This window comes from Hypomesus nipponensis, chromosome 14 (assembly GCF_054491055.1).
Source record: "Hypomesus nipponensis isolate SF chromosome 14, ASM5449105v1, whole genome shotgun sequence".
Lineage (NCBI taxonomy): Eukaryota > Metazoa > Chordata > Actinopteri > Osmeriformes > Osmeridae > Hypomesus > Hypomesus nipponensis.
Window position 1 is genome coordinate 22,202,501 of NC_140374.1, and position 27,469 is coordinate 22,229,969.

General features: G+C 50.7%; 2 protein-coding genes across 6 annotated transcripts in view; one reads left to right on the top strand and one right to left on the bottom strand.

Annotated features, from left to right (window-relative positions):
• Positions 1-23,751, top strand: part of mob2a (MOB kinase activator 2a) — a 45,171-nt gene extending 21,420 nt beyond the window's left edge. For 3 of the 5 annotated variants that reach the window (XM_084672845.1, XM_084672844.1, XM_084672843.1), the window contains exons 2-5: positions 18,726-18,886; positions 19,592-19,685; positions 22,525-22,649; positions 23,257-23,751. In XM_084672845.1, coding sequence (XP_084528971.1) covers positions 18,726-18,886; positions 19,592-19,685; positions 22,525-22,649; positions 23,257-23,570 — 694 coding nt within the window. In that variant the 3' untranslated portion in view covers positions 23,571-23,751. Of the gene's footprint in view, positions 1-10,157; positions 10,342-13,816; positions 13,849-18,725; positions 18,887-19,591; positions 19,686-22,524; positions 22,650-23,256 lie in introns of those variants that run through there. The other 2 variants (XM_084672842.1, XM_084672841.1) reach the window with 2 other exon arrangements.
• Positions 23,752-25,677: 1,926 nt separating this feature from the next.
• On the bottom strand, positions 25,678-27,291 carry kcnj11 (potassium inwardly rectifying channel subfamily J member 11). Its single transcript, XM_084671248.1, has one exon. The coding sequence runs from the start codon at positions 27,099-27,101 to the stop codon at positions 25,932-25,934; it is 1,170 nt and encodes a 389-aa protein (XP_084527374.1). The 5' UTR covers positions 27,102-27,291; the 3' UTR covers positions 25,678-25,931.
• Between the last annotated feature and the right edge of the window lie 178 nt (positions 27,292-27,469).

Consider the following 27,469-nt stretch of genomic DNA (forward strand, 5'->3'; position numbering starts at 1 on the left):
AGCAAGACAGGTCAAACAGTAGCTGCTGCAAGACAGGTCAAACAGTAGCTTAGCACTGCAGAGAGCTGGGGGGGGGGGGGGGTAGGGTAGGGTAGGTGGGAGGGCAGGGTAGGGTAGGGTAGGTGGGAGGGCAGGGTAGGGTAGGTCACAGGAGTTGTGAGAGTTTTACAGGTAGTTCTGTTGTGGGTTGTCCTTGTTTGTCTGGAGACGGACTCATCAGATTGGCCTTCATCTGACTGGGCGCAGCAGTGTGTTCTCTGCCTGGCCTGTGGGCTCAGTGGGGGATCCAGGCCAGCACCACCTGGTTAGGGTTCTGGACAAGCCCTGATGGCTGAGGCCCTGTGCAGGGTACAGGGTCACAGCCCTGGCCAGGCTGCAGGGTACAGGGTCACAGCCCTGGCCAGGCTGCAGGGTACAGGGTCACAGCCCTGGCCAGGCTGCAGGGTATAGGGTCACAGCCCTGGCCAGGCTGCAGTGTACAGGGTCACAGCCCTGGCCAGGCTGCAGGGTACAGGGTCACAGCCCTGGCCAGGCTGCAGGGTATAGGGTCACAGCCCTGGCCAGGCTGCAGGGTACAGGGTCACAGCCCTGGCCAGGCTGCAGGGTACAGGGTTACAGCCCTGGCCAGGCTGCAGTGGATCCTTGGGACACAAACTGGCATGTCCTGTCAGGCTGGCACAGGGGGTCGAGGGGCTGCTGTAAGGTCTCTGTGTGTGTGAGATAATAAGTCCCGTGTGATTGGTCAGTTGGGGTCAGTTCAGATGAGGGATTGGACTGCTGACTGTCCTCTCTGTTTTCACAGCTGTGGACTGCAAACCTCTCTGAGCAGGCCGTTTATGCAACTCTGCTCCACCCAGGTGTGTGTGTGTGTGTGTGTTTAGCCCTCACTGGGTGCTGGCTCAGGAGATGAAGAGTGAGACAGCCTTGAGGTAACCTTACCTCCGCATTTAGTTCTGCATTGTCAGCGCACTCGCCTCCTTAAAGACGCACTTAGCCTTCTGACACTAATGCAGCTCGATAATTCAGTGGCATCCCAACAGCAGAGAGGAACTAAACAGGGAGTCTTGAACAGAACTGATCATGTTTTAGACCTAATCCTCGTAACCTGCGTATCATGGGCTCTGGATGTGGCCTGGGAAGGAAGGGTAGAGTACTGTACTGCTCTGAGGACAGCAGGAGCTCCAACCTTGCCTCCACCTCCCCTCCCCCTACTCCACCTCCCCTCCCCCTACTCCTCCTCCCCTCCCCCTACTCCTCCTCCCCTCCCCCTACTCCTCCTCCCCTCCCCCTACTCCTCCTCCCCTCCCCCTACTCCACCTCCCCTCCCCCTACTCCTCCTCCCCTCCCCCTACTCCACCTCCCCTCCCCCTACTCCTCCTCCCCTCCCCCTACTCCTCCTCCCCTCCCCCTACTCCTCCTCCCCTCCCCCTACTCCACCTCCCCTCCCCCTACTCCTCCTCCCCTCCCCCTACTCCACCTCCCCTCCCCCTACTCCTCCTCCCCTCCCCCTACTCCACCTCCCCTCCCCCTACTCCACCTCCCCTCCCCCTACTCCTCCTCCCCTCCCCCTACTCCACCTCCCCTCCCCCTACTCCACCTCCCCTCCCCCTACTCCTCCTCCCCTCCCCCTACTCCACCTCCCCTCCCCCTACTCCTCCTGCCCTCTGGAGACCAAGAGGCCTGCTCCAGGGGAGACAGGAAGTGCCAGGGCGCCTCACTTCCTGTTTATGGAGTTTGTCTCAGGCACGGGTGAAAGGAGGGGGTTGGAGTGAAAGAGAGCGATGATTTTAGACAGACAGTCCTTGAGATTTCTTTTTTATTTCTCTTTTCAATCACTTTCACTTCGCACCCTCTCTCCTGTACCTCTCTCTCTCTCTCCCTCTGTCTCTCTACCTCTGTCTCAGGGCTGCAGAGCTGCTAATTGCCTCGGTGCTGCAGTGCGCTTGGCAGCCTTGCCCCCTCATTTCTTTCCATTATCTCCCATCTGACGTGGCTGGGGCAGTTACCAGGGGGGAGGGCAGTTACCAGGGGGGAGGGCAGTTACCAGGGGGGAGGGCAGTTACCAGGGGGGAGGGCAGTTACCGAGGGGGGAGGGCAGTTACCAGGGGGGAGGGCTGTTACCGAGGGGGGAGGGCAGTTACCAAGGGGGAGGGCAGTTACCAAGGGGGAGGGCAGTTACCAGGGGCGAGGGCAGTTACCAGGGGGGAGGGCAGTTACCAGGGGGGTGGGAAGGAAGGCTAGGACATCATGTTTAGAGGGAAAGGAAAGTTTATTCCCAGGAAGTGGACATGCTTGTTTCTCCACCCCCTTCCCCCACGACCTCTTGTTCACCCCCACATCATGTTTAGGGCCTCCATGACTCTCACTCGCTCTTCTCACTCAGCTCTTGGGAGGGAGGGAGGGAGAGAGGGAGACGGAGTCAGTGCTGACTCCGGCATGTTCTGAGAAAGTGACATTCAGTTCTATGCTAGATATTGAATAGTGACCTGTGTGTGTGTGTGTGTCAGTAGTCTGTGTGTGTGTCAGTAGTCTGTGTGTGTCAGTAGTCTGTGTGTGTGTCAGTAGTCTGTGTGTGTGTCAGTAGTCTGTGTGTGTCAGTAGTCTGTGTGTGTGTCAGTAGTCTGTGTGTGTGTCAGTAGTCTGTGTGTGTGTCAGTAGGCTGTGTGTGTGTCAGTAGTCTGTGTGTGTCAGTAGTCTGTGTGTGTGTCAGTAGTCTGTGTGTGTCAGTAGTCTGTGTGTGTCAGTAGTCTGTGTGTGTGTCAGTAGTCTGTGTGTGTGTCAGTAGTCTGTGTGTGTGTCAGTAGTCTGTGTGTGTCAGTAGTCTGTGTGTGTGTCAGTAGTCTGTGTGTGTGTCAGTAGTCTGTGTGTGTGTCAGTAGTCTGTGTGTGTCAGTAGTCTGTGTGTGTGTCAGTAGTCTGTGTGTGTCAGTAGTCTGTGTGTGTGTCAGTAGTCTGTGTGTGTGTCAGTAGTCTGTGTGTGTGTCAGTAGTCTGTGTGTGTGTCAGTAGTCTGTGTGTGTGTGTCAGTAGTCTGTGTGTGTGTCAGTAGTCTGTGTGTGTCAGTAGTCTGTGTACTTTCCACCCCTACTAACTCCCTACTCCCTACCTGCCCCGTGTGCTCCTTCCCTGTCTCAGTGCTTCCCCCCATGTTTGCATGTAGGTCTGAGTCGCTCTCTCTCTCTCCCTCCATGTGTCGCTTGCTCTCTCTCTCTCCCTCCATGTGTCGCTTGCTCTCTCTCTCTCCCTCCATGTGTCGCTTGCTCTCTCTCTCTCCCTCCATGTGTCGCTTGCTCTCTCTCTCTCCCTCCATGTGTCGCTTGCTCTCTCTCTCTCCCTCCATGTGTCGCTTGCCCTCTCTCTATCCCTCCATATCTCTCTCTCTCTCTCTGTGTATGCAGTGTGTCTTTGCTGGGTTCGTCTGGGTCTGAAAGGACTGCTCTGTCCTCTCAGTAGCCCCCACGTAGCCTCCACCCTAAACACACTCCTCTCTCTGCGTCCCTCCACCCTTCACATGCAGCAGTGGTCCACCCAGGAGGACAGAGATCCTCCCTCCCTCCCTCCCCTCTCTCCCTCCCCTCCTCCCCCCTTACACGCCTCTCCTTCCTTCCCTTTCCCTCAGTCTGGTTCTGTCCCTCCCTTTTCTCCCCCTTTTATTTCTTGTCTGTATTCATCTTTACATTTGATGGCACAGCTGTTCTAAATCTGTTCTAAATATAGTTGAACCCCCTCCACCATCTCTTCATGGAAACTAACCACATTGTGTTTTATAGCCTTCAGAGGAAGTGGAAGGCAGCAGCATAAACTGGAGACATGATTTAGGCTTCGGTTTTACTAAAGACAAAAAAGACAAAAATAAATAAAATTGGCCACTTGTTCTTCGGGCAACTTGTCCAACAACTAAATGTACTTGTCCAAAACAAAAACATGTCCCCCCCCCCCCCCCACACACACCCTGCATCATCCCCTCCCCTCTCTGCTCCCCACCCAGTCCTTCATCTCTGACGTACCGGCTCCGAAACAGAAACGGAGAATGGGAAACTTGGCTTGTACACAGCGCCTCAGGGTCTAACTACAGACAGATGGAGCAGGGTTATGGGATGGTTTGCTGTGCTGAGCAGAGAAGGGATTTACTGGAGAAGGACTTCCGCTTCTCTCAGCCCGCAAGGTCGACACTAGCCACAGACCGGACGGCTGCTGTGCTGCTTTGTCTTTGTCAAATGAGCCAGCCGAAGTGCAGGTCCTCCAGCTGTGGACTGCAGTGTTGCAGTACTGCGTCCTGCCCTGTAGGTGGGGGTGTTGCTCATCAGACTAGTTCCTTTTTGTTTTCTTTTGTTATTCCCTCAGAATAGAGCATTGGTGTCACATGCAGTGTAGTGTTTCAAATCAAATGGTTCCAAAAGAAACATCTCTGATAGCTTCCAGACTGGTACTGTTTTTTTGTTGCTGTTCGCCAAATATGTTATCTATTTTTATGTTCGATTGAGAAATGTTCAGTCCTGATATTTGATCAGAGATGGGGAATGCTTGTGTATCTGTGTGGGTGTGTGTCACTACTCGTTTTCAAGGAGGCATTTCTCCCCACCTTCCAAGAAAGAAAGTATTTACTTTTAGAAACCCTTCAGTTGACGACGTGCTCTGGTCCCTGTGCTCTGGTCCCTGTGCTCTGGTCCCTGTGCTCTGGTCCCTGTGCTCTGGTCCCTGTGCTCTGGAGCCTGTGCTCTGGAGCCTGTGCTCTGGAGCCTGTGCTCTGGAGCCTGTGCTCTGGAGCCTGTGCTCCAGCAGTACAAACATTGTGCTGGACACAGTGTGAGGAGACTTGTAATGGACTAGCACACTTAGTTTGGTCATAGTTTCATAATATCTGGACTCCATCACTCCCCTGTGGGTGATGGGTGCGTGACATGCCCCCCCTCCCCCCCCCAGAGCAGCACATGCCCTGCTCACACATCCTCCTACTAGCTAGTGTTGTTTCACTATGTTGTTTGGTCTATGTGCTAACTGGCCACAGGTTAATATGGCCACATGCAAGCTTGACTGTCTGATGGTGATGGGGCAGTTTTCTGCAGGAACAGGTACACAGCACCTGAGTGTAGACTTCAGGGATGTTTTACTCCTTGTGTAAGATGGGGAGGTCTGAGAGGGAGTGGCCAGTGCATGTCGTGACAACCTCCCTCATGTCTCCTGCACACTCTCTTCTTTATATCACTCCTTTCCTTACCTCTTGACCATCCCAAACGGCTCCTCTCTCTTCTCCTCTCTGCTTCTCTTCTTCTTCCTCTTCTCTTTCCAGTCTTCCGCTCATTTAGAGGTGTCTTCTCCTCAATCTGATTGGATGAATGAGTCTCATACTATTTCTGCTCTCTATCGCTCTGTCTCACTCTCTCTGTCTCTCTATCTCACTCTCTCTGTCTCTCTCTCTGTCTCTCTCTCTCTGTCTCTCTCTCTCTGTCTCTCTCTCTGTCTCTCTCTCTGTCTCTCTCTCTCTGTCTCTCTGTCTTTACTGTTTCCTTTGTTCAGCCTGAGGGAGGGCGGGCGGGCGGGCGGGCATGTCTCTACTGGCTCTTCTCCCGCTGGAATGCAAAGAGAACGGGAGGGAGTGAGGGAAGGAGGCTAGGTAGAGTGGAGGGAGGGAAGGAGGCTGGGTAGAGTGGAGGGAGGGAGGGAAGGAGGCTAGCTTGAGTAGATGGTTGCAGTTTCCTCCAGGACACCACCGTAACTAAGGGGAAAGGGAGAAAGTATGGCATTCTAGGTGAAGAGAGAACATGTCTTAGTCGGCTGTCTGTGTGTTAACACTGCTGCTTGACCTGGTTATCAGTTCACATCTGACGGGCTCCCCCAGACTTGCAAACGCGGATTCACGTCTCCAGGTTTAGTTGCCGCACACACAAGGTCCCATGCGAGCGTGCACAGACACGCTAAGCGATCACGCTTGCATGCCACCATACTCACACACACACACACACACACACACACCGACCTGCACACACAGTCTACAAAGTAACACACTTGTGTGTTTCCTTCTCTGAGAGCCAGCAGTTTGTATGTGGGTCAGCGTGCCAGCTTGTGGCCAGGTCGCTGAGTTCCCAGACCTGATGACCTCTGGGTTTCAGCCTTGAAACCACCACCGGCACATCCTCAACTCGCTGTTTTTACTGACTAAGGCCTTACCTAAACACACTCCACAGAACCTAAACACACACACACACACAGACACAGCCTCCACAGTCTCCGACTGATGGGTTGCAGGTCTGGCTCAGCTCTGAATCACTCAAACCCTGCCGTTGTATTGGTCAGCTGGCCTGTCAATCAGGATGGATCTGTGATGCAATTGGCTGGAGGCAGTGGGTTGCCTGGGCTGGGTTTCGGCTGTTACCAGGCCGGGGGCACATCTGCTGTGCGGGGTTGTGAATCCTCTGTTGCTGGCAGCTTTTCAGTTCTCTCTGTCTCTAATAAGGCCTGTCTGTCCACTGACTGTCAGAGACAACCTGTTGAGCTTGCCAAGACTGAGAGAAGCTGTTCACTAACATGGTGAAACATTGTTTGTACATTTGTTGGTGAACATTTTGGCATGGGGGGGAGGGGGGGGGTAGCTGCATGGGAATTGGGCTTCACCTCGGTTCAGGGTCATGACATTTACTGGGCGTCAGTCAGATTTCTCTGTTGGTGACGTACAAAGCTAACTTTCTGGGACTGTTCTTCCTTGGAGGTCATCTGCCTTAGCTGCCGGTCGGGAGTCTGGTGACGTGGCATATTACATCACGTGTCATTTCCTCCAATGCAGCTCTGCCCAATTCATGGCCTGTCAAACACCAAGGCTTTTCAGGAACTCCTTATCACAAGTAGTTGCTGGCTGGTCTGACAGTCACGAACAGTTGCCTGTTCTTCCACACACACGAGCAAGTCTTACAGTCAAGCATGTTTCTGCTGTTTGTGTGTGTTTGTGTTTAAGTTTAGTGATCGGGTTACGATATTTTAGATTTGAGGTTTAAAGGGAATCTTTAAATACACACACATACACACACACAGATGTGTCAACTTTCCATAAAAGTTAATCATATCCTGAATGCTCAAAGTTGAATTCATACTTTGAGATTGATGGCAAACTTCCTGCTGTTTGTGTGTCCTGGAGTGTTCTGTTGCTCCAGGTGTCAGGTGAGTGATGTCATACTGTGGAGGGAGAGGGCTGTTTGTGACTCGGTGAACGATCATCACGCGTTGTTTGCCCACCAGACTAAAGAATGCTTCCGCTGGCGTTGCACCAAGCCAGTGTACGCATGAGGACCAGGTGTGGTTTGTACCACAGGTTCCAGGTTGTGTATTGCAACATTGCTATTTCTGTCTGTTCCGTGAGTGTGAATGATGCACTTCACCTCCCATGGATTGGCATTCTCAGTCAAGGAACGCTCCAGTTTAGGAGTTCATTGCCACCTGACATTGACGTTGTCACGACTTCCATCTTAATAGTAAAGGCAGAGGCCCTGTTCTCGCTTCAGCAAGCCTGAATGCGGCTCTTCTATTTCAGGCCACCGGGCTGATCTAATACTTGGAGGTAAATGAATGGAAAGTCCTCCTCTGAATGGGATTCCATGATGTGAATAGCTCTCACTTCAGTGGTCAACTAGAGGAGGGCCAAACGGCTTCTCCTCAGACTGCCCACTCCTAGCTCCAGTCTCCTCAGACTGCCCACTCCTAGCTCCAGTCTACTCAGACTGCCCACTCCTAGCTCCAGTCTCCCCAGACTGCCCACTCCTAGCTCCAGTCTACTCAGACTGCCCACTCCTAGCTCCAGTCTCCTCAGACTGCCCACTCCTAGCTCCAGTCTCCTCAGACTGCCCACTCCTAGCTCCAGTCTCCTCAGACTGCCCACTCCTAGCTCCAGTCTCCTCAGACTGCCCACTCCTAGCTCCAGTCTCCTCAGACTGCCCACTCCTAGCTCCAGTCTCCTCAGACTGCCCACTACTAGCTCCAGTCTCCCCAGACTGCCCACTCCTAGCTCCAGTCTACTCAGACTGCCCACTCCTAGCTCCAGTCTCCCCAGACTGCCCACTCCTAGCTCCAGTCTCCTCAGACTGCCCACTCCTAGCTCCAGTCTCCTCAGACTGCCCACTCCTAGCTCCAGTCTCCCCAGACTGCCCACTCCTAGCTCCAGTCTCCCCAGACTGCCCACTCCTAGCTCCAGTCTCCTCAGACTGGCCACTCCTAGCTCCAGTCTCCTCAGACTGCCCACTCCTAGCTCCAGTCTACTCAGACTGCCCACTCCTAGCTCCAGTCTCCTCAGACTGCCCACTCCTAGCTCCAGTCTCCTCAGACTGCCCACTCCTAGCTCCAGTCTCCCCAGACTGCCCACTCCTAGCTCCAGTCTCCCCAGACTGCCCACTCCTAGCTCCAGTCTCCTTGGTCTTAGAGGACACCCTGTCTCAGAGAGACTGCTCTGGAGGTCCTGGCTTCCTCCCTCCTCTCTCTCCCCCCTCTGCCAGCTCTCTGGTGGGGCTGTAGAGAGGGCCTTGCTCCCCTCTGTGTGGTGTAGGGGACCAGTAAAAGGACCATACAGGGGAATGTACATCAGGCCTCTGAGCGAACACAGAACCATAGGTACACAGGCACACAAACAAGAATAAGTTCAGACATGCACTGTTTTGATATTTATCTACTACATTCATTATTGAAGTAGTTCCCCCACCCCCACTGCCACTCTCTCTAGGATCATGCTGGGCTCCAGAGATCCTCTAGATTACTGTGTCTTTGTGAGTGTCCATGCTACAGCTGGCTGCTGGTATTTCCCCCCAGCTGCTGGTCTCTCTACCTCACCCCCCTCACCTCTCCCTGGTCCAGTAGGAGTGGAGGGGGAGCTGCTGGTCTCTCTTCCTCACCCCCCTCACCTCTCCCTGGTCCAGTAGGAGTGGAGGGGGAGCTGCTGGTCTCTCTACCTCACCCCCCTCACCTCTCCCTGGACCAGTAGGAGTGGAGGGGGGGGGGGGTCACAGAGGGAAAACGACTTTGGACATGTTTAGAAGAAGTGAAGCCACTTAAAGTGACATGGAACACTATAGAGACGATAGGAAACCTGTGAATGGAGAGCATGAGCCTGAGTGTCGTCTTCTCCACGTTCCGTTCCAGTCGTGGGGCGGGCCTTCATACGTATCCATGACGACTGTGTTGGTAGTTTGAACTGGTTAACATGGAATGCTGCACTAGCAATCACCAGGCTTTCACCTAAACTACCAGAGCACCTTGGAGGCACACCTGGGCCCTTTACAAACCCTGTCCGTCTCCACCAAGGCAGGTGTGTTGGTGTGACTCGACATCATCACCTGAGCTGCTCCTACTATGATGATCCTGTCATGTGCCCTAATCAAGCTGCTACTCGTCTCTGCCTCCTCCTCCAGCTTCCTCCTGTGGTAATGAAGCGTAGCTCCACGTTAGGGTTACAGTCAAGCCGAGGAATGCTGCTCTGCTGTCTCAACATGCCACCCAGGCCTGCAGCTAAGATCCGCTGCAGCTAGGATCCGCTGCAGCTAGGATCCGCTGCAGCGGATCCGCTGCAGCTAGGATCCGCTACAGCTAGGATCCGCTGCAGCTAGGATCCGCTGCAGCTTAAGCCACAAATGCAGTCACATTTTAAATTAGAGTAGATTTATTGTTTCCTATTAAATATATGAGGTTATATTCCGTTTGTAAAGAGAGAAAAGAGCGTTGGGCGCTTAAATTAATACATATATTTGCTTTACTATGATACATTATAGTCATGGTCATGACTTCAAGGTTTAAAAAAAAAAAAAAAAAAAAAATCATTAGTGAATTACTAAACACCGTTGGAACTTTCCAACTATAACAAACTCGAACAAACTTAACTAGTACAGTTGTAACAAAAGTTTTATTACTACGTCGACTTTCCAACTGTTTGATACCCTTGCTATAGTGCAGTTGATTATGGCGATACATGTCTACTAGGTGATAACTTTGGGGTGCCTCTTTAAGGAAACATGTCCATGGCGAAAGACGCGCATTTCTCCCTCTGAAACTCCACCTATAAGATCTCCACGCTGTCTGGTCAGTGACTCTCGCTCTTCTGGTTGGTTCAAAGTGCAGAAAGGGGAGGACGTCTACTCAAGTTTTTGCCCCACCCCCGGGTTTCTTTGGCAGATAGATTTACTGTAGTGATCTTTATGGTTCGAGTCTCAACGGAGAGGAACGTGGAGGAACAGTTTTAGTAAATTTGTGCTCAAAGATATGGTCGGAGATTATTCTCTTTCAGGAGACAGTACGGACATGCACTCTCAGAGAAACGTGAAAAGTGGATTAAGTTGTAAAATGGTACTTCAGGCAGTGGGCAAAGTCCTAAGGTAAATAACAAGTTTGTGTTATTCGTTTGTATTGCTGTTTATCCATCCAACGCCATATTTATCTCAGATCATTCCACACTGTAATTTGACAACGGGGCACCTAAATGCTGCTCCGGACGGTACGCATGACAGCAGTCTGCTCGTGTATATAAGTGGAACTTTCCATGTGACAGAAAGAGAAGACAAATGCTCTCTGATGAATAAAGAATTTTAGTTAAAATGTAAATTATTTTCCCCAGTGTAGCAAGTTAGTCGGCGGTGTACCTCACGTGTCATAATGTACGAAATATTTTTGTTGCCCATGTATCAAAAGTCGGACTACTGTAATTGCCACAGTAAAGCGAGTTCTATTCGTGTTAACCCGTTGCAATTCTGAATTGATGCACATCAATTGTTGATGGCATGTAGGCCTACTATCTGGTTGTTGGTAGGCTATATCATTGCTGACTTGTGTATTGGGTCCACTTGCCTTTCAACGTTACGATCAGTAGGTTTTCCATAAACCAGTTGTCTCCGAGTCTTTAAAGAGGACATTGTCGCCACTCTTTAGCTGTAATAAAGGCATTATTTGCCTGCCAAGTTCCGGGTAGCAGTAATTCACTGGCTATTGATAGGTTGTGTGGCAAAACCTTGTAGTTTCGCTAAGTACCCATCGGCTCGACATCAAGAACAATGGAAATGTGATATTTGGGTATAAATAATGTAATGCTTTAATCCTATAAATTATGGTTATTTAGTATTAAAATTATCCTAATTGATCCTGCTCATGCTACTATTTTCACCTGTCATTTTAGACTGCTTTGCATACCATTTGTTTTGTTATCAACCCAGCATGTTCAAAATGCATGCATAACGTCAGTGTACGGTAGAATATATCAGATATGCAATGTTTGACAAATATATGACCCAAAAAGAAGTTAACTTTTTTGTAAGAAAGTAATCATTGTAAGTGTGGAGTGAAATCCTAGGCCCATGGCAACTGTCGACTCCCAGAGAGCTGTCCTGGATGAGACGGGCTGAAGGTTGACCTGTCCGCTGGGAGGGCAGGTGGACCTGTTGACACTGAGACACGCACTGAGTGAGAAGCTGGAGGAACACGCCAACCTAGTTGGTTTTCCTTCCACAGTCAAGCTTAGCTCTTTTTTTTCTACAGCCAACCCAAAAGCCTGAGAATTGTCCTCTTGACGTCTGTTCAGTATCGTTTTACAGCTAAGAATGTTGACCTTCTCAGGACTGGTTTACACATGCTTCCACCAGGATGCAGCATCAGGCAGGTGTGTGCTTTGTAGTTCTGTACAGTAGATCAGAAGATGGCTAATGACTGGTTGTACTGTACGCCTCTTCATGAGAACCTGACCGTGCTGCTTGAAATACCACTCCCGTTGTCCTCAGTTAGTTAACTAGTAACTAAGTTTGCTTCGTTTCTTTGAAAAATAAAAAAAAAATCCCAGAAGGTGACGTTTGAGGAAAAAGACTGAAAGAGGCTTTGTAATGACACGTTCACAAATGTGCATAGTGAAAAAATATGTATAAATAATGATCTTATTTCCTGGAAGACTTAATGGCCGACTGTAGGTGTGTGTGTGAACATGGGTAACCACAACCAGGTAGAGGAGCCAGGTAGAGGAGCCGGCGCTTCTAATGCTTGTGAGGAAACAGTGAGGAGATGGACCTGGATCCTGATGTAAACACTTCATGTCCCTTCCCCACTACACCTACACCTGATCTCATCAGTCCAGAGGGATTCTCTCCCAACATCCCTTTGTCACCAATCCATGTCACATCAGTGATCAGAGATTAGGACATGAGATATTTGTCTCTCCAGACTCCCTTTCTCTCTCGCCACCCTGACTGGGCCTGGTCTCCCCTCTTCCCCCCTTTGTTGTCATGTTCATCAGCCTACATTACAGACAACAAAGACTCAACTGGAGCTGTCAGGCCATCTTTATTTGGAGCCTGGAGTCTAGAAAAATCTAGAAGGAGCTTGTCCAGACCAGATCAAAGTCTTCTGTTTTTGGTCTGTCTACTGAGTCTGGGGCTCAGGGTGTAGGGTGCTCTCTGAGGTCTGGAGTCTGGGGCTCAGGGTGAAGGGTGCTCTCTGAGGTCTGGAGTCTGGGGCTCAGGGTGTAGTTAGTGCTCTCTGAGGCCTGGAGTCTGGGGCTCAGGGTGTAGTTAGTGCTCTCTGAAGCCTGGAGTCTGGGGCTCAGGGTGTAGTTAGTGCTCTCTGAAGCCTGGAGTCTGGGGCTCAGGGTGTAGTTAGTGCTCTCTGAAGCCTGGAGTCTGGGGCTCAGGGTGTAGTGTGCTCTCTGAGGTCTGGAGTCTGGGGCTCAGGGTGTAGGGTGCTCTCTGAGGCCTGGAGTCTGGGGCTCAGGGTGTAGGGTGCTCTCTGAGGCCTGGAGTCTGGGGCTCAGGGTGTAGGGTGCTCTCTGAGGCCTGGAGTCTGGGGCTCAGGGTGTAGTGTGCTCTCTCTCTGGCACGGCTGCCGTGGTTTCACTTGGTCTGTCGGAGCCAGCCGGTCCCGTCTGTGGTTTTTCGGGGAAAAGAGCCATTAAGACTGGATGCTCAGTTTGCAGGCCTGAAATAGATCTGTGGACCAGAACGGGAGTCACGTGATCTGCCCTGCGTCTGCTCCGGCTGAATGGAAGACTGTTATCAGGATGGCCAAAGTCTCTGATATTGATGCTATTCCAGTTCTGTTGAGCCATTCTAATGGTCCCAGAGCAAAGTTCACAAAGGAAGCAAGGAGCCTCTTGATGGTGTGAATATATCCAGAATCTGATAACTCTTTCTAACATGGGGGTCAGATGGCTGAGCGGTTAGGGGGTCGGGCTGTTAATCAGAAGGTTGCCGATTCGATTAAATGTAAAATGTGTAAAATGACGTTGTGTCCTTGGGAAAAGAACTTCACCCTACTTGCCTCGGGGGAATGTCCCTGTACTTACTGTAAGTCGCTCTGGATAAGAGCGTCTGCTAAATGACTACATGTGTTGCTGTTCTCTGGCTGCAGATGTTGAGGGAACAGATCCCAGGTCAGACGTCATGAACATGAATCCCAGGTCAGAGGTCGCATGAACATAAATCCCAGGAGGGAGAACAGCAAATGTATTCACTTAGGAAGTCTCCCACACATACAAGCAAGATTTCCAGACTCATGTTTATGATAGTTGTTTACGATAGTTGTGTTGCCATGAGCGCAGCATGCAGCCATGCTCCTCCCCCTCCTCCCCTGTCATACAGACGTTAACTAGCCCACATCCAGACGCCAACAGCTAGATTCCTCCCCCAGTTTTACCAGGCCAATTTAAGTAACTGTTGTGGAATATTGGGCTTGGCTGGAACCAGTTGCAGAGAGGGGGAATCGTCAATACATGGATGAGAGGAGGACAGAATGCACCAAATGCAGTCAGATGACATAATGAAGCCTAATGGGAAGCAGGAATCTGAAGTTTGTCTCCAGCCCTGTAAAACAACAGCTCGTGCGTCAGTCTTGATGGACTTCGTGCGTTCGTGAGTGTTGACGCGATAACTAACTGTGTTGTTGGCATGGACTGTAGTCCGCCTTGGTTTCAGGTTTGTGTACTTTTGAAGCTAAAGCGTTGCTAATCAGGGGGTCTTTTCTGATAACTGGATCTAAAGGTGTGGGCGGCTGGCACCGGTCTCCACACTTTCCTTCAGTGGGATCGTTCAGTTTATGAGAAGCAGGTTGTTTCTGGTAAAAGAATGTAGCTCTGGCCTCACTGGGCAGGGTTCTATGAATTCAGCATTCAGAAGTCATGGCATGCTGGCAGCTTGGATATTCAGTAGAACACTATTCATCACTGTAACATACTGTCAGTAATCCACTATAGGTCTCAACGTGACTGTAAACGTCATTTAGCAGACGCTCTTATCCAGAGTGACTTACAGTAAGTACAGGGACATTCCCCCCGAGGCAAGTAGGGTGAAGTGCCTTGCCCAAGGACACAATGTCATTTGGCATGGCGGGGAATCGATCCAGCAACCTTCTGATTACTAGCCCGACTCCCTCACCGCTCAGCCATCTTTAGCACTTCTCAGAAGAAGCCAAGCAGTCAGTATAGGGTTAACCCCAACCCTGAGGGTGGTTAAGCGTGGGTTGGCTAGGAATGATCTGTTGGCCTGTCTCTTTTCCTGTTCCGACCCAGTTTGTTGGATGTATAGGAGAATCCAGCAGGTCACACGCCCTGTGAGCCTATACACTGCAGTCTGTGGAGCGTCACCTCAGCTGAGCCTCATTTGAAGCTGAAAACACATTGACGACGCTCTCTCTTACTCATCTCTTACCTTCTCTCCACTCATCTGTTCAAATAGAACTTGTATCTAGTCAGAAGCCTTCGGCCATTCTGACCCCCCCCCCCCCCCTTTCCGTTTCTCCCTGCTCTCTCCCTTCACCGTTCTCTGTTTACCCATCCATTGCTCTCCTCTCTTCGCCTTCTCTGCATTTTCATTATTTATCAATCCCTCTTTCTCTTGCTTTCTCTCTTCTCTCCAGTTCCCTCATATCTCTCTTTATCTCTCTGTCTGGCTCCCTCCCTCCCTCCTCTCTTAAAGGAGCAACATGCGGTTGGTGCTGCAAGCTGCATGTTCTGTCATGAGGAAGAGCTTACGAGGGCACTGACCTCATCTAGAGATCATCAACACACATCTTTTCAAAGGCTTCTAAAATCCCTGTTATAAACCAGGGGGGCTCCTGTGAAGTTTGAAATCTTTTCCTTTTTGAAAACATTGTTTGACTTTGCCATTTTCACTCTCTCTCTGTCTCACTGTCTGTGTGCTGCCATAATTTTCCACATGACGTAAAACATTTGTGTGGTGTAATGAGGAGAATTCTGGAGCCAATAGTTTATTTTGGGATTAGGAAAATGTCCTCTATGCCAACCCCCTCCCCTTAAACACACACACACACATACACACTGCTTGCTCTTGGTAAAGTTCTTACTGGCAGCGTCGTTGCCATAAAAGGCAGTGTTCACCTACTTGCCAGGCCAGGGAGGGTCAGCAGCCAGGATCAGCCCCATGTCCCTGGGCTTGGACCGGAGGGGCGCAGCCTGTCTGGCACCAGGACCAAGTCAGCCATGACACAGACCCAGAGCCAAGGGACCTGCTCCAGCCCTGTCTAGCCAGCGGAGCGTCGAAATGCTCGGTGTACTCAGAGCCTTGGTGTCGAGGGGGTTTGAAGTCGCTGCATGAATTCCTGAGAGAAGCCCAGACAAGACAGAACGTGCACAGGACCTGTCTTCGTCTGTGCTGGGGTGCCACTTTGATCAATAACTAAACATGCTTGAGGGGCCCGTGCCATACTTAAAACACAGACATGTTAAATCAACCACATAGGAGTGCTGTCTTTCAGGATTCAGTTTCTAAAGTTATTAAATAGAATAAACAACTAAAATGGCAAAGTAAGAAGTAGTTGAGGTTGCGTGGTGAAGTGGCTCTGCTGTAGGGGGATGTGGAGGTCAGTTGTGGAGCCTGAGGTTGTGTGGTGAAGTGGCTCTGCTGTAGGGGGATGTGGAGGTCAGTTGTGGAGCCTGAGGTTGTGTGGTGAAGTGGCTCTGCTGTAGGGGGATGTGGAGGTCAGTTGTGGAGCCTGAGGTTGTGTGGTGAAGTGGCTCTGCTGTAGGGGGATGTGGAGGTCAGTTGTGGAGCCTGAGGTTGTGTGGTGAAGTGGCTCTGCTGTAGGGGGATGTGGAGGTCAGTTGTGGAGCCTGAGGTTGTGTGGTGAAGTGGCTCTGCTGTAGGGGGATGTGGAGGTCAGTTGTGGAGCCTGAGGTTGTGTGGTGAAGTGGCTCTGCTGTAGGGGGATGTGGAGGTCAGTTGTGGAGCCTGAGGTTGTGTGGTGAAGTGGCTCTGCTGTAGGGGGATGTGGAGGTCAGTTGTGGAGCCTGAGGTTGTGTGGTGAAGTGGCTCTGCTGTAGGGTGATGTGGAGGTCAGTTGTGGAGCCACCAGCAGGCTGACCCACCAGCTGCCCAGGCCAGTCTGTCAGCTAGCGCCTACAGGGTCTATCAGACCTCTCTCTCCCTTTCACTCTCTTCAGCCACCGCTCTTCTGCCACTCTCTCACTTTCTCTCCCTCCCTGTGACTAAACCCCCCCCCCCCCCCCCCACACACACACACACACACACACACACACACACACTCCCCTTATTGCCCTGCCAGCTGGACACAACAGCTGTGTCACAAGATCCTCATCCTGCTGCAGAAGACCCAGAGAGAGAACAGAGAGGGTCTAACCCTAACAGGGCAGTCCCCCCCCCCGATCAGGTGTTTTTGTCTTAACGGTGATCCGCAAGCTTTGACAGTTGTGTGGGACTGAGACGGCCTTGTTTCAGGGTGTTCTCCAGCTCTGCTCTCGCACGCATCCTCGCTGCTTTCCCATGCCTGGCGTTGCAGAAACATGACATTTACATTACATTTAGTCATTTAGCAGACACTCTTATCCAGAGCGACTTACAGTAAGTACAGGGACTTTCCCCCCAAGGCAAGTAGGGTGAAGTGCCTTGCTGTAACGCGCGGCAGCTAGCTGTAACGCGCGGCAGCTAGCTGTAACGCGCGGCAGCTAGCTGTAACGCGCGGCAGCTAGCTGTAACGCGCGGCAGCTAGCTGTAACGCGCGGCAGCTAGCTGTAACGCGCGGCAGCTAGCTGTAACGCGCGGCAGCTAGCTGTAACGCGCGGCAGCTAGCTGTAACGCGCGGCAGCTAGCTGTAACGCGCGGCAGCTAGCTGTAACGCGCGGCAGCTAGCTGTAACGCGCGGCAGCTAGCTGTAACGCGCGGCAGCTAGCTGTAACGCGCGGCAGCTAGCTGTAACGCGCGGCAGCTAGCTGTAACGCGCGGCAGCTAGCTCTAACGCGCGGCAGCTAGCTGTAACGCGCGGCAGCCTCAACGCACCACAGTCCTGTCATGTGTTTCCACAAGTGTTTATCAGTTCCCATGTATGTCTGGTGGTCCTAAGTCGACTCTTTTCATTCGGTTCACTGTCTTTCTCCCCCCTCCCCCTCTACCTCCCCCCTCCCTCCCTGTTTGGGGGGGTTGGCCTGGCTATGAAGACAGCTTGTGTGCCCCTCTCTTTGGAGGACTCAGTTCAGGGTGTTGGCTCCTGTGTTTATTATGCTCCCTCCCCCCTCCCCCCCCCCTCATTAGAGGCACGGCTGTGCTTCCCCTGGTTCTGCTCAGAGGCGGCTTCCAGGAACCAGGATCTGGAAGTGTGCTCGGGAAGGGAAGGGAAAGGTGAGGGCCAAGAGCACACAGTGCGGAGGACATTGTGTTCAGACAGGAGGCGTGTGGAGGAGGAGGGACGAGAGGGGGCCAGGGACGGAGGATATAAGGGTCAACAAAGGCACAGTAGATTCAGGGAGCAAACCAACTCTGTCCTCAAACAAACCCAATCCCTGGTTGCCGGGCAAGAAGAAGAGAGGAGCTGAAATGGAGATGGAGAAAGAGAAAGAGCAGGGGGTAAAAGAGATGGAGGGAGCTGTTAGTGGAGGAGCAGGCCCTCGTGAGAATACTAATCAGGATGTATCTGTTCCCGGATAGGGAACTGAAGCCTTGTGGGGTAGTTTGATCTACTATGGTTAAACTGCCCTCTGTTTAGTGACCGCAGGCAGGCAGACGGGCAGGCAGACGGGCAGGCAGACGGAAAGACAGGCAAACAGGCAGGCAGGCAGACGATCCAGGCCAAGCATGTGTTCGGCATGTTTGCCCCTGTCAGAACTCGCCTCACTGGTTAATATTAACCTGTTTGCCCTTTGACCCCCCTCTCCCTCCCCCCTTCGGCGTGTATCAGTGAAGGCTCTGTAGGTGGGGGAGGAGGAGCCCTGGAAGTGTCACGGTGGTGTGACATGACAGTAGAATGCTACAAGTAGCAGGACAAGGTTCCCTGGAGGACAGGCTGTCTGCGTGCTAACTGGCCTTAGCAGCTCAGGGATCCAATACTGAAACAGCAGGTCTTCTATAGCTACCTGAAACAGCAGGTCTTCTATAGCTACCTGAAACAGCAGGTCTTCTATAGTGTGTGTGTGTGTGTGTGTGTGTGTAGCCTGGGCCAAGTTTGCCAAACAAATCCATAGTATTAGGATATGTTTTGGTTCCACGTGTTCTTTGTGTTATTCTCATTTAAGCAGTGCTTCATCATGTTTCCTCTTCCCCTGTATCTCTAACCCCGCCCCTTCTCTTCCTGTTTCCTGTATCTCTAACCCCGCCCCTTCTCTTCCTGTTTCCTGTATCTCTAACCCCGCCCCTTCTCTTCCTGTTTCCTGTATCTCTAACCCCGCCCCTTCTCTTCCTGTTTCCTGTATCTCTAACCCCGCCCCTTCTCTTCCTGTTTCCTGTATCTCTAACCACGTCCCTTCTCTTCCTGTTTCCTGCAGGAAGTCAAAGACGAAGCCCAATGGGAAGAAGGCCCCTGCAGAGGAGAAGAAGCAGTACCTGGAGCTGGAGTTCACCAAAGTACGCGTCGTCGACTTCGACCTCAAAGAGCTGGTGGTCCTGCCCAGAGAGATCGACCTCAACGAATGGCTCGCCAGCAACAGTGAGTGGACCAAACTAAGAGATGGTGGTTATAATGATTCACTCTGCTGGAAAGGATTGAGTAACACCTTCAATTGGCAGTAGTTTTACAAAGCAGCTAGCGAATAAATTGTACTTCACTTTCAATCCTGTTTGCAGAAAGTTTCTAGCCTGACCAAACAAAACACTGTAGTGCACTAGCACAGTGGGATGTCAGTAGAATTCTGTAACTCAGTATCATATAGTAACACAGTGTAACACAGTGTAACACAGTGTAACATAGTAACAGTATGGTTGTAAGGTTTATTGAGTCTCTCTGGTCTTGTAAGGGAAATGGCGCCTGCAGCCAGGTGACTGGAGGCTCCGCCTTCAGAAGCTGTTAAAACAGTCTGACGTAAAAACAGATGGGTAGAGTTCTTGCCAGTGAATGTATTTTTTGGCATGAAATCTGCCGTTATACAATCCTGCCCGTATCAACTTGTATCTTGCACTTATCTAGCTTGTGTTATCAATACAAACGGCTCTAGTTTTATCAGTGTCTGTTTTGAAACAGCTGAAAGGAATGAACTCTGCCGTGTGTACTTCATGTGCAAACGTGTTTGTCTGAAGAGCCTGTTCTCTTGATTCACTGTCAAACAGGACTAGTACAGTATTCAAGATGTTGAATATTATGAAATTCTACTGTCTGGAGTTTCTGGGTACTGACTGTTCCTCTCCTTTCCCCCAGCAACCACCTTCTTCAATCTTATAAACCTGCAGTACAGCACCATCTCAGAGTTCTGCACTGGGGAAACATGTCAAGCCATGACCGCCTGCAGCACGTAAGTCACCTGCGCTGACGTCCACATCGTTTATTAATTACTGCTCCGGCGCACCTCATTGGTTTATTTATCAGCAGTCCAGCATCTCATTGGTTAATTCATCAACGATTCTTGCAGGCAGCAAGAGAAACCTACTGATAGCAGGCTTGATCTCCCTCTTCTCTCTTTGCTTTTGTTTATTTGCACGCTCACTCCCTCCGTATAACTGTGGCGTGCCGTGGAACGGTCCTGAAGTGAAGAAGAATCCAGGCTAATGCTAGTTGGGGAATGTTCAGAATGCTGCAAGCGTTCAACAGCAGTAGCTGAGCTTAGCATTTGAGATGTGGAACGTTCCAAGGTCACTGTACTTTGAACAAAACTAGGAACCCTTGAATGGTTTAACCCTCAGATTCAAACACAAGAAGAGGCAGGCAGTCCCTTAAACACCCCCAAACTGGGACTTTGGTAGATAGTGTTGTGGAAGGAAGCTGTTCCACTCAGGCCATGGTTATAAAGGACAGCTGGTGTGTGTGTGTGTGTGTGCGTGCGTGCGTGCGTGTGTGTGTGTGTGTGTGTGTGTGTGTGTGTGTGTGTGTGTGTGTGTGTGTGTGTGTGAGCTGTCTGGTCTGGAGTTAGCCAGGGCAAACCCAAGCTGTTTTACAAGTCTACTGAAAACAGCCATAAGATGGATGCCTATTCAGGCCATGTGAGCAGAGAGGAAGGTTACTGGCTGTAAGGATTTACCTGTTTGCCCCGTCTGGGCAGGTGTGTCTACGCTTGAGGTTCTGCTTGTGTGTACTGGGGGCAGGTATAACCTGACGGCCCACACTTTCTGAAACACACACACACACACACACCCTTCCACACCTGCCTCCTGAGCAGACAGACATGAAGCACACACACACACACGTTGACGTGACAAAGTGGAAAGAAGACAAACGATTGAGGTTCTGAAGTGACTCAGATTTGACACACGTTTATCTTCAGGTCATAAACCTTTTAAACATTCCTTCTGGGTTTTTCCGCTGGTTGTCACCTCAACCTACCGTGGGACAGGCAGAGCTACAAGACTGGTTTTTCCGAGGGCATGGGCCTCTTTGTAAAAGATGATGAACGCCTTGATGTGACCTCTGGTTAAACAGAGACGATGCGTATGTAACAGCCTATGTAATGCTGTCACTTAGCTAGCTACAGGAAGAACACCTTTTGACTGTCGTCTGTGTGGAGATGGCGGTCAACAGTCTGTGCTGTGGTCTGTGGTGTCGCCATGACGGCTGTACCCCTCCCCCTTACCCCTCCCCTCTCCAGGGGCTGAACTGAGGCTCAGTCTCTACGTCAATACCCCCTGCCCCAGGCACTGTTCAAAAACCTATTTTGGGCAGAAAAGTTTCCATAAGCTATGAGACTGGGTCCATTTGGTTGTATTTAAACCCAGTGTGTGTGTGTGTGTGTGTGTGTGTGTGTGCGTGTGTGTGTGTGTGTACACATGCTTAACTGGGCCCATGCGGGCGGGTGTGTATGCATGTTTCAGTAGTCCTTTATTCAGTTTTTTCCAGAGGGTGGATACCTGTGTTTTTCTGGTTTAGTAAGTGTTCCATTCCCAGCCCTGCACGTAACCCCCCCCCCCACACACACACACACCCAGTCTCCATTGTGCATTGTTGATTATTCGTCATTGACCTGGTCTAGTGGTCACTGGGTCTCTCATGCAGGGTCAGTTATGTAGACATGCTACATTCCACAGGATTTGTAATGTCTACCTCTTAACCAGAGCCAAACCAGGAAGGCTTCCTACCACAGTCAGCCTCGCACCATTACTCCCTCCCACACCTCTCCAAGTTGGGTTCCTCCTATAGGCACACTTTGTGTCCCAACAGTCAGAGCCTGCCTGCCTCTTTCTGAGGCGTCTGTTGAGATGTTGGAAGCAGTCTTACTGGAGATGCTTTGGTGGGGATGTGGCAGGCACGGCCTCGCAGGCTCTAGATGCCCAGTCAGCTGTTTGACTTGGCTCTTTTGATGCTTTGCAACAACTACCCCCCCTCACACACACACACACACACACATCCTGATTATTCAACTTGTCAGCTCTCAGAACCAGCTAGCCTCATTAGCTAATGGTTGCTTCCTCGGTCCTAACCTTCTCTTATGTATCTTTAGCCGTCCTGCTAGCATAGCGTAGCCCAGCACTGCTTAACCTTGCATATCGAGCATTGTTTGGTGGCATGCTGTTTGACCTTGCTAACTGAGATAGCCTGCTGCTAGCCCTGCAGGGCAGCTTTCAGTTACACAGGGTGTCTTAAGTGGGTCACCCCTCCGGAAATGTTTGGCCATGATGGCGACCAGGAGTTCAGTGTCACATTTCTCCCAGACTGCAAGAAGCAATGGCCAATCAGCACATGAAAGGGCCAGGGAAGGAAGGGTGGGGGAGGGGGGCTGGGGAGGGTGGGGGTGTGTAAACATATCTATGTTAGGAGGAGATGGAAGTGGAAGTCCCCATCCAGGAATGTTAGTCATTCATCAGTCTGGTATCAGACGTCAGGGTCTTTCCGCAATGAGGATATACTGTGGCTGTTTTGGTGTCAGGTTGTCAAGTGTCTTCATATCCTCACTCTCAGCAACGGGAAGTAAACGACTTACCTGAACACATACTTACCTTTAATGTGTTTTGAAGTGAGGAACTTCAGTCACCTTTCCAAGTAACATTTACTGGATGTTCCGTGGAAGCCAGGTGAATGTCAGGAGGCATTATCACTTCCTGTATCTTGTGTATTGAGTCATTACATTACGAAACAAAGGCTCACATTGTCCCTGTTACATGTAGATGGCAACAGTAGAACCAACATGCTCTCTTTCCTTCTAGAATATACTACTGGTATGACGAAAGGGGGAAGAAGACCAAGTGCACCGCGCCGCAGTATGTGGACTTCGTCATGAGTCTAGTGCAGAAACTGGTTACAGATGAGGACATCTTTCCCACAAAATACGGTGAGTTTGCTGTTGTCCTCAGGCCTGCAGCGCCTCTATGTGGCCTGGCTGCAGTACTGCAGTCATCTGGATGGATGAATGGATGCTGTGCAGCAGCTGCTACTGACCTGGGGTGCGTTTCCCGATAACGATGGATCGTAGCAGCGATCGCGCAAAAAACTAAACCATCGATATTTCTTACACGCGTTTCCCAAACATGCTCGTAAGGACTAGGGTAATCTATGCACTTTAAAGAGCTACGAATTTTCAACAGACACTTTAGCTACGAGGTCTTTGGGAACAGCCCGTAAAACTAAGATTCGTCCTACGATGGATTCTACGATCGACTTAGGCTTACGACGCTTTCTGGAAACGCACCCCTGTAGCGCCTGTGTCGAAAACTGTAGTTCTGTGGGTCTACAGGATTGAGCTTCAAACCCAATACCAAGACATCATTCTCAAGTAGTCATTCAGGAATGCTATTTCCCATCTCAATAAAGCAAATAAACGTATTTCTCAGCAAGGCAAAGAATCTATAGAAGCATGTTGAGGTATGTTTCTGTTCAAAGAGTCAACGTGATTAGTAACCCTTCCTTTATTTCTCCTCTTTCATCTTCTGTTTGTGCAGGCAAAGAGTTCCCCAACTCATTTGATTCTTTGATAAAGAAGATCTGCCGGTTCCTGTTCCACGTGCTGGCTCACCTGTACTGGGCTCACTTTAAGGAGACGGTAGCTCTGGATCTCCAGGGCCACTTGAACACTCTGTATGCACATTTCATTGTTTTCGTACGGGAATTCAACCTGGTGGACCCCAAGGAGACCTGTATCATGGACGACCTGTCCGAAGTGCTGTGCGCCCCTGCCCCGCCCCCGCCCCCGGCCCCCTCCAGCCCCCCCTCGTCCCCATCCCCTTCCCCACAGAACCATGTGACGGAGAGATGAGCAGGGCGTCACCTGAGGAACCATGACTGGAGAAGATGGAAGATGAGATGGAGGAACAGCGCCCTGCCCCCCCCTTCCTCATCCCCCCAGCGGCAGCAGGACTTACAGACCTTCTACTACCCTTATATTTCGCTACCACGACACCAACCAACCAGCCGAAAGGAAGGGGGGGGTGGGTTTGGGGGGTGGGGATGGGTTGGGGGGGTAGCGGGAGGGGTTTGTTACGCCAGCCGGAATTGGCGTGAGCGTTCCTCACAGGGGCAAATCCCTCCCACCTTCTCTGCAATTTAAATTAGGAACAAACAATGTTTATGTTTTATTTTAATATTCTTTTTTTTTTTGTATAAAATAAACCTTTTTTTTTTTTTTTTTTCGTTGGGGACAGTGTTTGTGTTTTGCCCCCCCCCCCCCCCCCCGCCCTACCTGGCAGAAAGCTCCAGGGAGCTGCTTTGCTTCAACATCTTATTGTACAGTGTTGTTAATGTGAGGAGGAAAGGCCTCTCTTATCCTATGGGCTCTTTGCTCTCCCATACAAGTGGGCGGGCTGCAGGTGGATGGTCACTACGCTGGCCAGTAGGAAGCCATGTTACTGCCTGGTGGGCTGATACCAGCCAATCACTGTTTGTTTATCTGGGGATGATTTAAAACGCTTCCTACTCAGGAACTGAGAAAAACATGTCACTGCTGCCAGGGAGAAATACTTGCTCTCATTTTCTCTCTCCATAATACTGCCCCTCAGTCCTTTACACCTCCATATTACTGTTGTCATTCTTGTATAACTAGTCACACAATCACCTGGTATGTCCCAATCCACATATAGGGGGCAGTATAGACATAGTGTGGGGTTGCAGCCACAGAAACGGGGAGGCAAAGAAGATATAAAGATTGTATATTAGATATTTAATCTGACCAGACCCGCTACTCTGAGACAAACTGGAGCTTGACGTGGGGGGCCCCTCCAGCAGCACAGGACGACAAAGACATTGGCAATGTCTGCAGGGTGGTGGGGGTGGAGGAAGGTGTGTGTATGGGGAGGGGCTGGGGGAGGTGTGTATGGGGAGGGGGGGGTGTAAGGGGGGGAGGGGTGTGTATGGGGAGGGGCTGGGGGAGGTGTGTATGGGGAGGGGGGGGTGTAAGGGGGGGAGGGGTGTGTATGGGGAGGGCTGGGGGAGGTGTGTATGGGGAGGGGGGGGGTGTAAGGGGGGGAGGGGTGTGTATGGGGAGGGGGGGGGTGTATGGGGAGAGTGTGTAGGGGGGAGGGGTGTGTATGGGGAGGGGGGGTGTATGGGGAGGGGAGGGGGGGGGATGGTGGGGGTGGGCTGCTCGCGTCATGTAATCCCTCAGTCTCAACACTCTGATCGGAGGGAAAGTGTTCTCTCTTTTTCCCCTTTAAATTTAGCTTTTTTTATGATCAAAGAGAAACTAGTTCATGAAAAATACTAATGGCATCGTTACACATGTATAGAAACACAGTCTGCTTGAGCTTCACTGTAAAGGAACCTGCAGCAGGCGCCGTCAGTCTGTTAGCTCTGCCTGGAAGGTTAGGGTTTATAATCCTCCGTTTTGATTTTATTTATTTTTTTGTTTTGTTTTTGTTTGCAGGGTTCTTCAGTTCTGGCTTTCATTTTTATGTATTTTAATTATTAACTAAGTTAAAAGCAATTTAATATTTTAAACTCTGCAGATTATAATCTAATAAAAGACATAAATGCCGTTCGTCTCCATTTAATGTCTCCGTTTAATGTACCAAATATATTGCAAACTGTTAATGTTTGGAATATATTGATCAAATTAAATGAACTTATAACAAGGTTTCATTCTGATCTTGAGGACTTTTCTGTCCTCTGCCCAGACACACAGAAGGTTTCACTGCAAAAATAGGCTTCTTTACAACAGGCATTCTCAGTTTATTGAGTGCAACTTAACACAGCATTCAGTAACCAAGTGTTACCATGTAGATTCACCCTACACACACACAGTATATCTGCTCCTACTCAGGACAGCGGCATAAGTTAGAAGTACATAAAAAGTGAACTAAATGAATGTCCTGGTCCCCTGACTGAGGAGAGGGCTGCTCCCCCCCCCCCCCCCCCCCCCCCCCCCCCGTCAGGACCTCTGCCACAAGTCATTCACTGCTAAAAGGCTGTTTCAAGGCCACATGCAAGAAAAACTGATTCACACACCCGCGTTTCAGATGATGAAGCAGCACCAGTTAACGTACCAGTCTAGAGGAGGCACACTGCTAGACCTGGCTAGGAAATATTTGATTTTAATTTCGGTCGGTAGATAAAAGAAATTATTTTTAATTCGTACGAAATGCTTTTGATTGGCAAAGATTATGACATGCATCAATTCAATTATTTAAAAAAGTGACTTTGTGGTAAGGCTCGACTGCTTGATTCGCTGGGAGACGCGCCTTCTCACGGACGCCCGCGGCGTGGCGCTCTCCTGCAGTTTGAACCGCATCATACCTCCGCCTTCCTCTAGTTTCTTAGCGCTACAGAACGGGGTAAGTACTTTCACGGTGTTACCGAACTTAGAGTAATCCACTGCGTATATGCCTTCCTCCTCGCTTATTGTGGGGACGAAGCGCTGCCCCCAGAGTATTTCTTCGGACAGGTATGACGTCCTGGCCTGGGTGGTTATCCCGGTGGTCTCAACGACTCCCTCCAAGACCACGATAACCTCAAGGTCCTCGTGCTGCAAGTCCTCCGCCGATAACTCGTACAGCGGGCTGTGCTTGTCAATGACATGACATATGATTAGAGGGGACACCAGGAAGATGCCGTTGGTGCCCACGGGGTTGTCCATGTGGATGTCTATCTGGTCGAGGGGAATAACTTCGCCCTCCTGGGTAGTGCTCCGCCTTACCACCTGCATCCGCACGGTGGCGCTGATGATCATACTCTTCCGAAGGTCTCCCAGTCTGATCATAAAGCACAGCTTGTCGTTGCGGACGGAGACAACAGCATGCTTGCTGAAAATCAACGTCTCTGCCCGCCGGTTGGCTTGAGCCGTTTTCATAAAAATACAGCCAAGCATTATGGCGTTTATGAGCAAACCCACGATGTTCTGAACAATAAGTACAAATATAGCGGACAAGCATTCCTCCGTGACCATGCGACCCCCGAAACCGATAGTCACTTGGACTTCTATGGAGAACAAGAACGCAGATGAAAAGGAGTGTATGTCGGTTACGCACGGGACAAAGTCGTCACTTTGCTCATCAAGGTCCCCGTGAGCAAAGGCTATGAGCCACCATACCATCCCGAACAGAAGCCAACTGCACAGGAACGACATTGTGAAAATAATTAGCGTGTGAAGCCATTTTAGATCAACTAAAGTGGTAAATACGTCCTGTAGAAATCGCCCCTGTTCTCGAATGTTGGTGTGGGCAACATTGCAGGTCCCGTTCTTGGCGACGAACCGAGCCTTTCTCTGTTTTGGCTTAAACTTGCACGGCTGCAGGACATCCTCGGCCAGCCGTGTCCGCAGGTAATCTTCTGGGATAAGTCCTTTTCTGGACAACATAGTGGTCCCATTACCTACAGCCACTTACCGCTGAGGATGCAGGAGAGCTCGCTCTGTTTGTCCTGGTGTAACACGGGATTCCCCCTCTCCTTTGTTGCGTCTTCTGAAAGGGCTCTTGCCCGTGACGACTTCTCACCCGAGTGACACTTGTGTTGTCATATTTGCGGAGTTATGGAGCCAGCGCTTCTCTCATGGCCTCGTATCATGCTAACGGTTTGAACCGCTGCGGACCCATGAGAATATTCCACAATAAGTACCTCAGCTGCGCCTGTCAGTCATCTTTGCAACCCGATAGATTTGTCGCCATTCTATCGCAGTTGACGCACAGTTTAACCGCTGTTTCTCTTGGTTGAAAATAAAAGTGAATG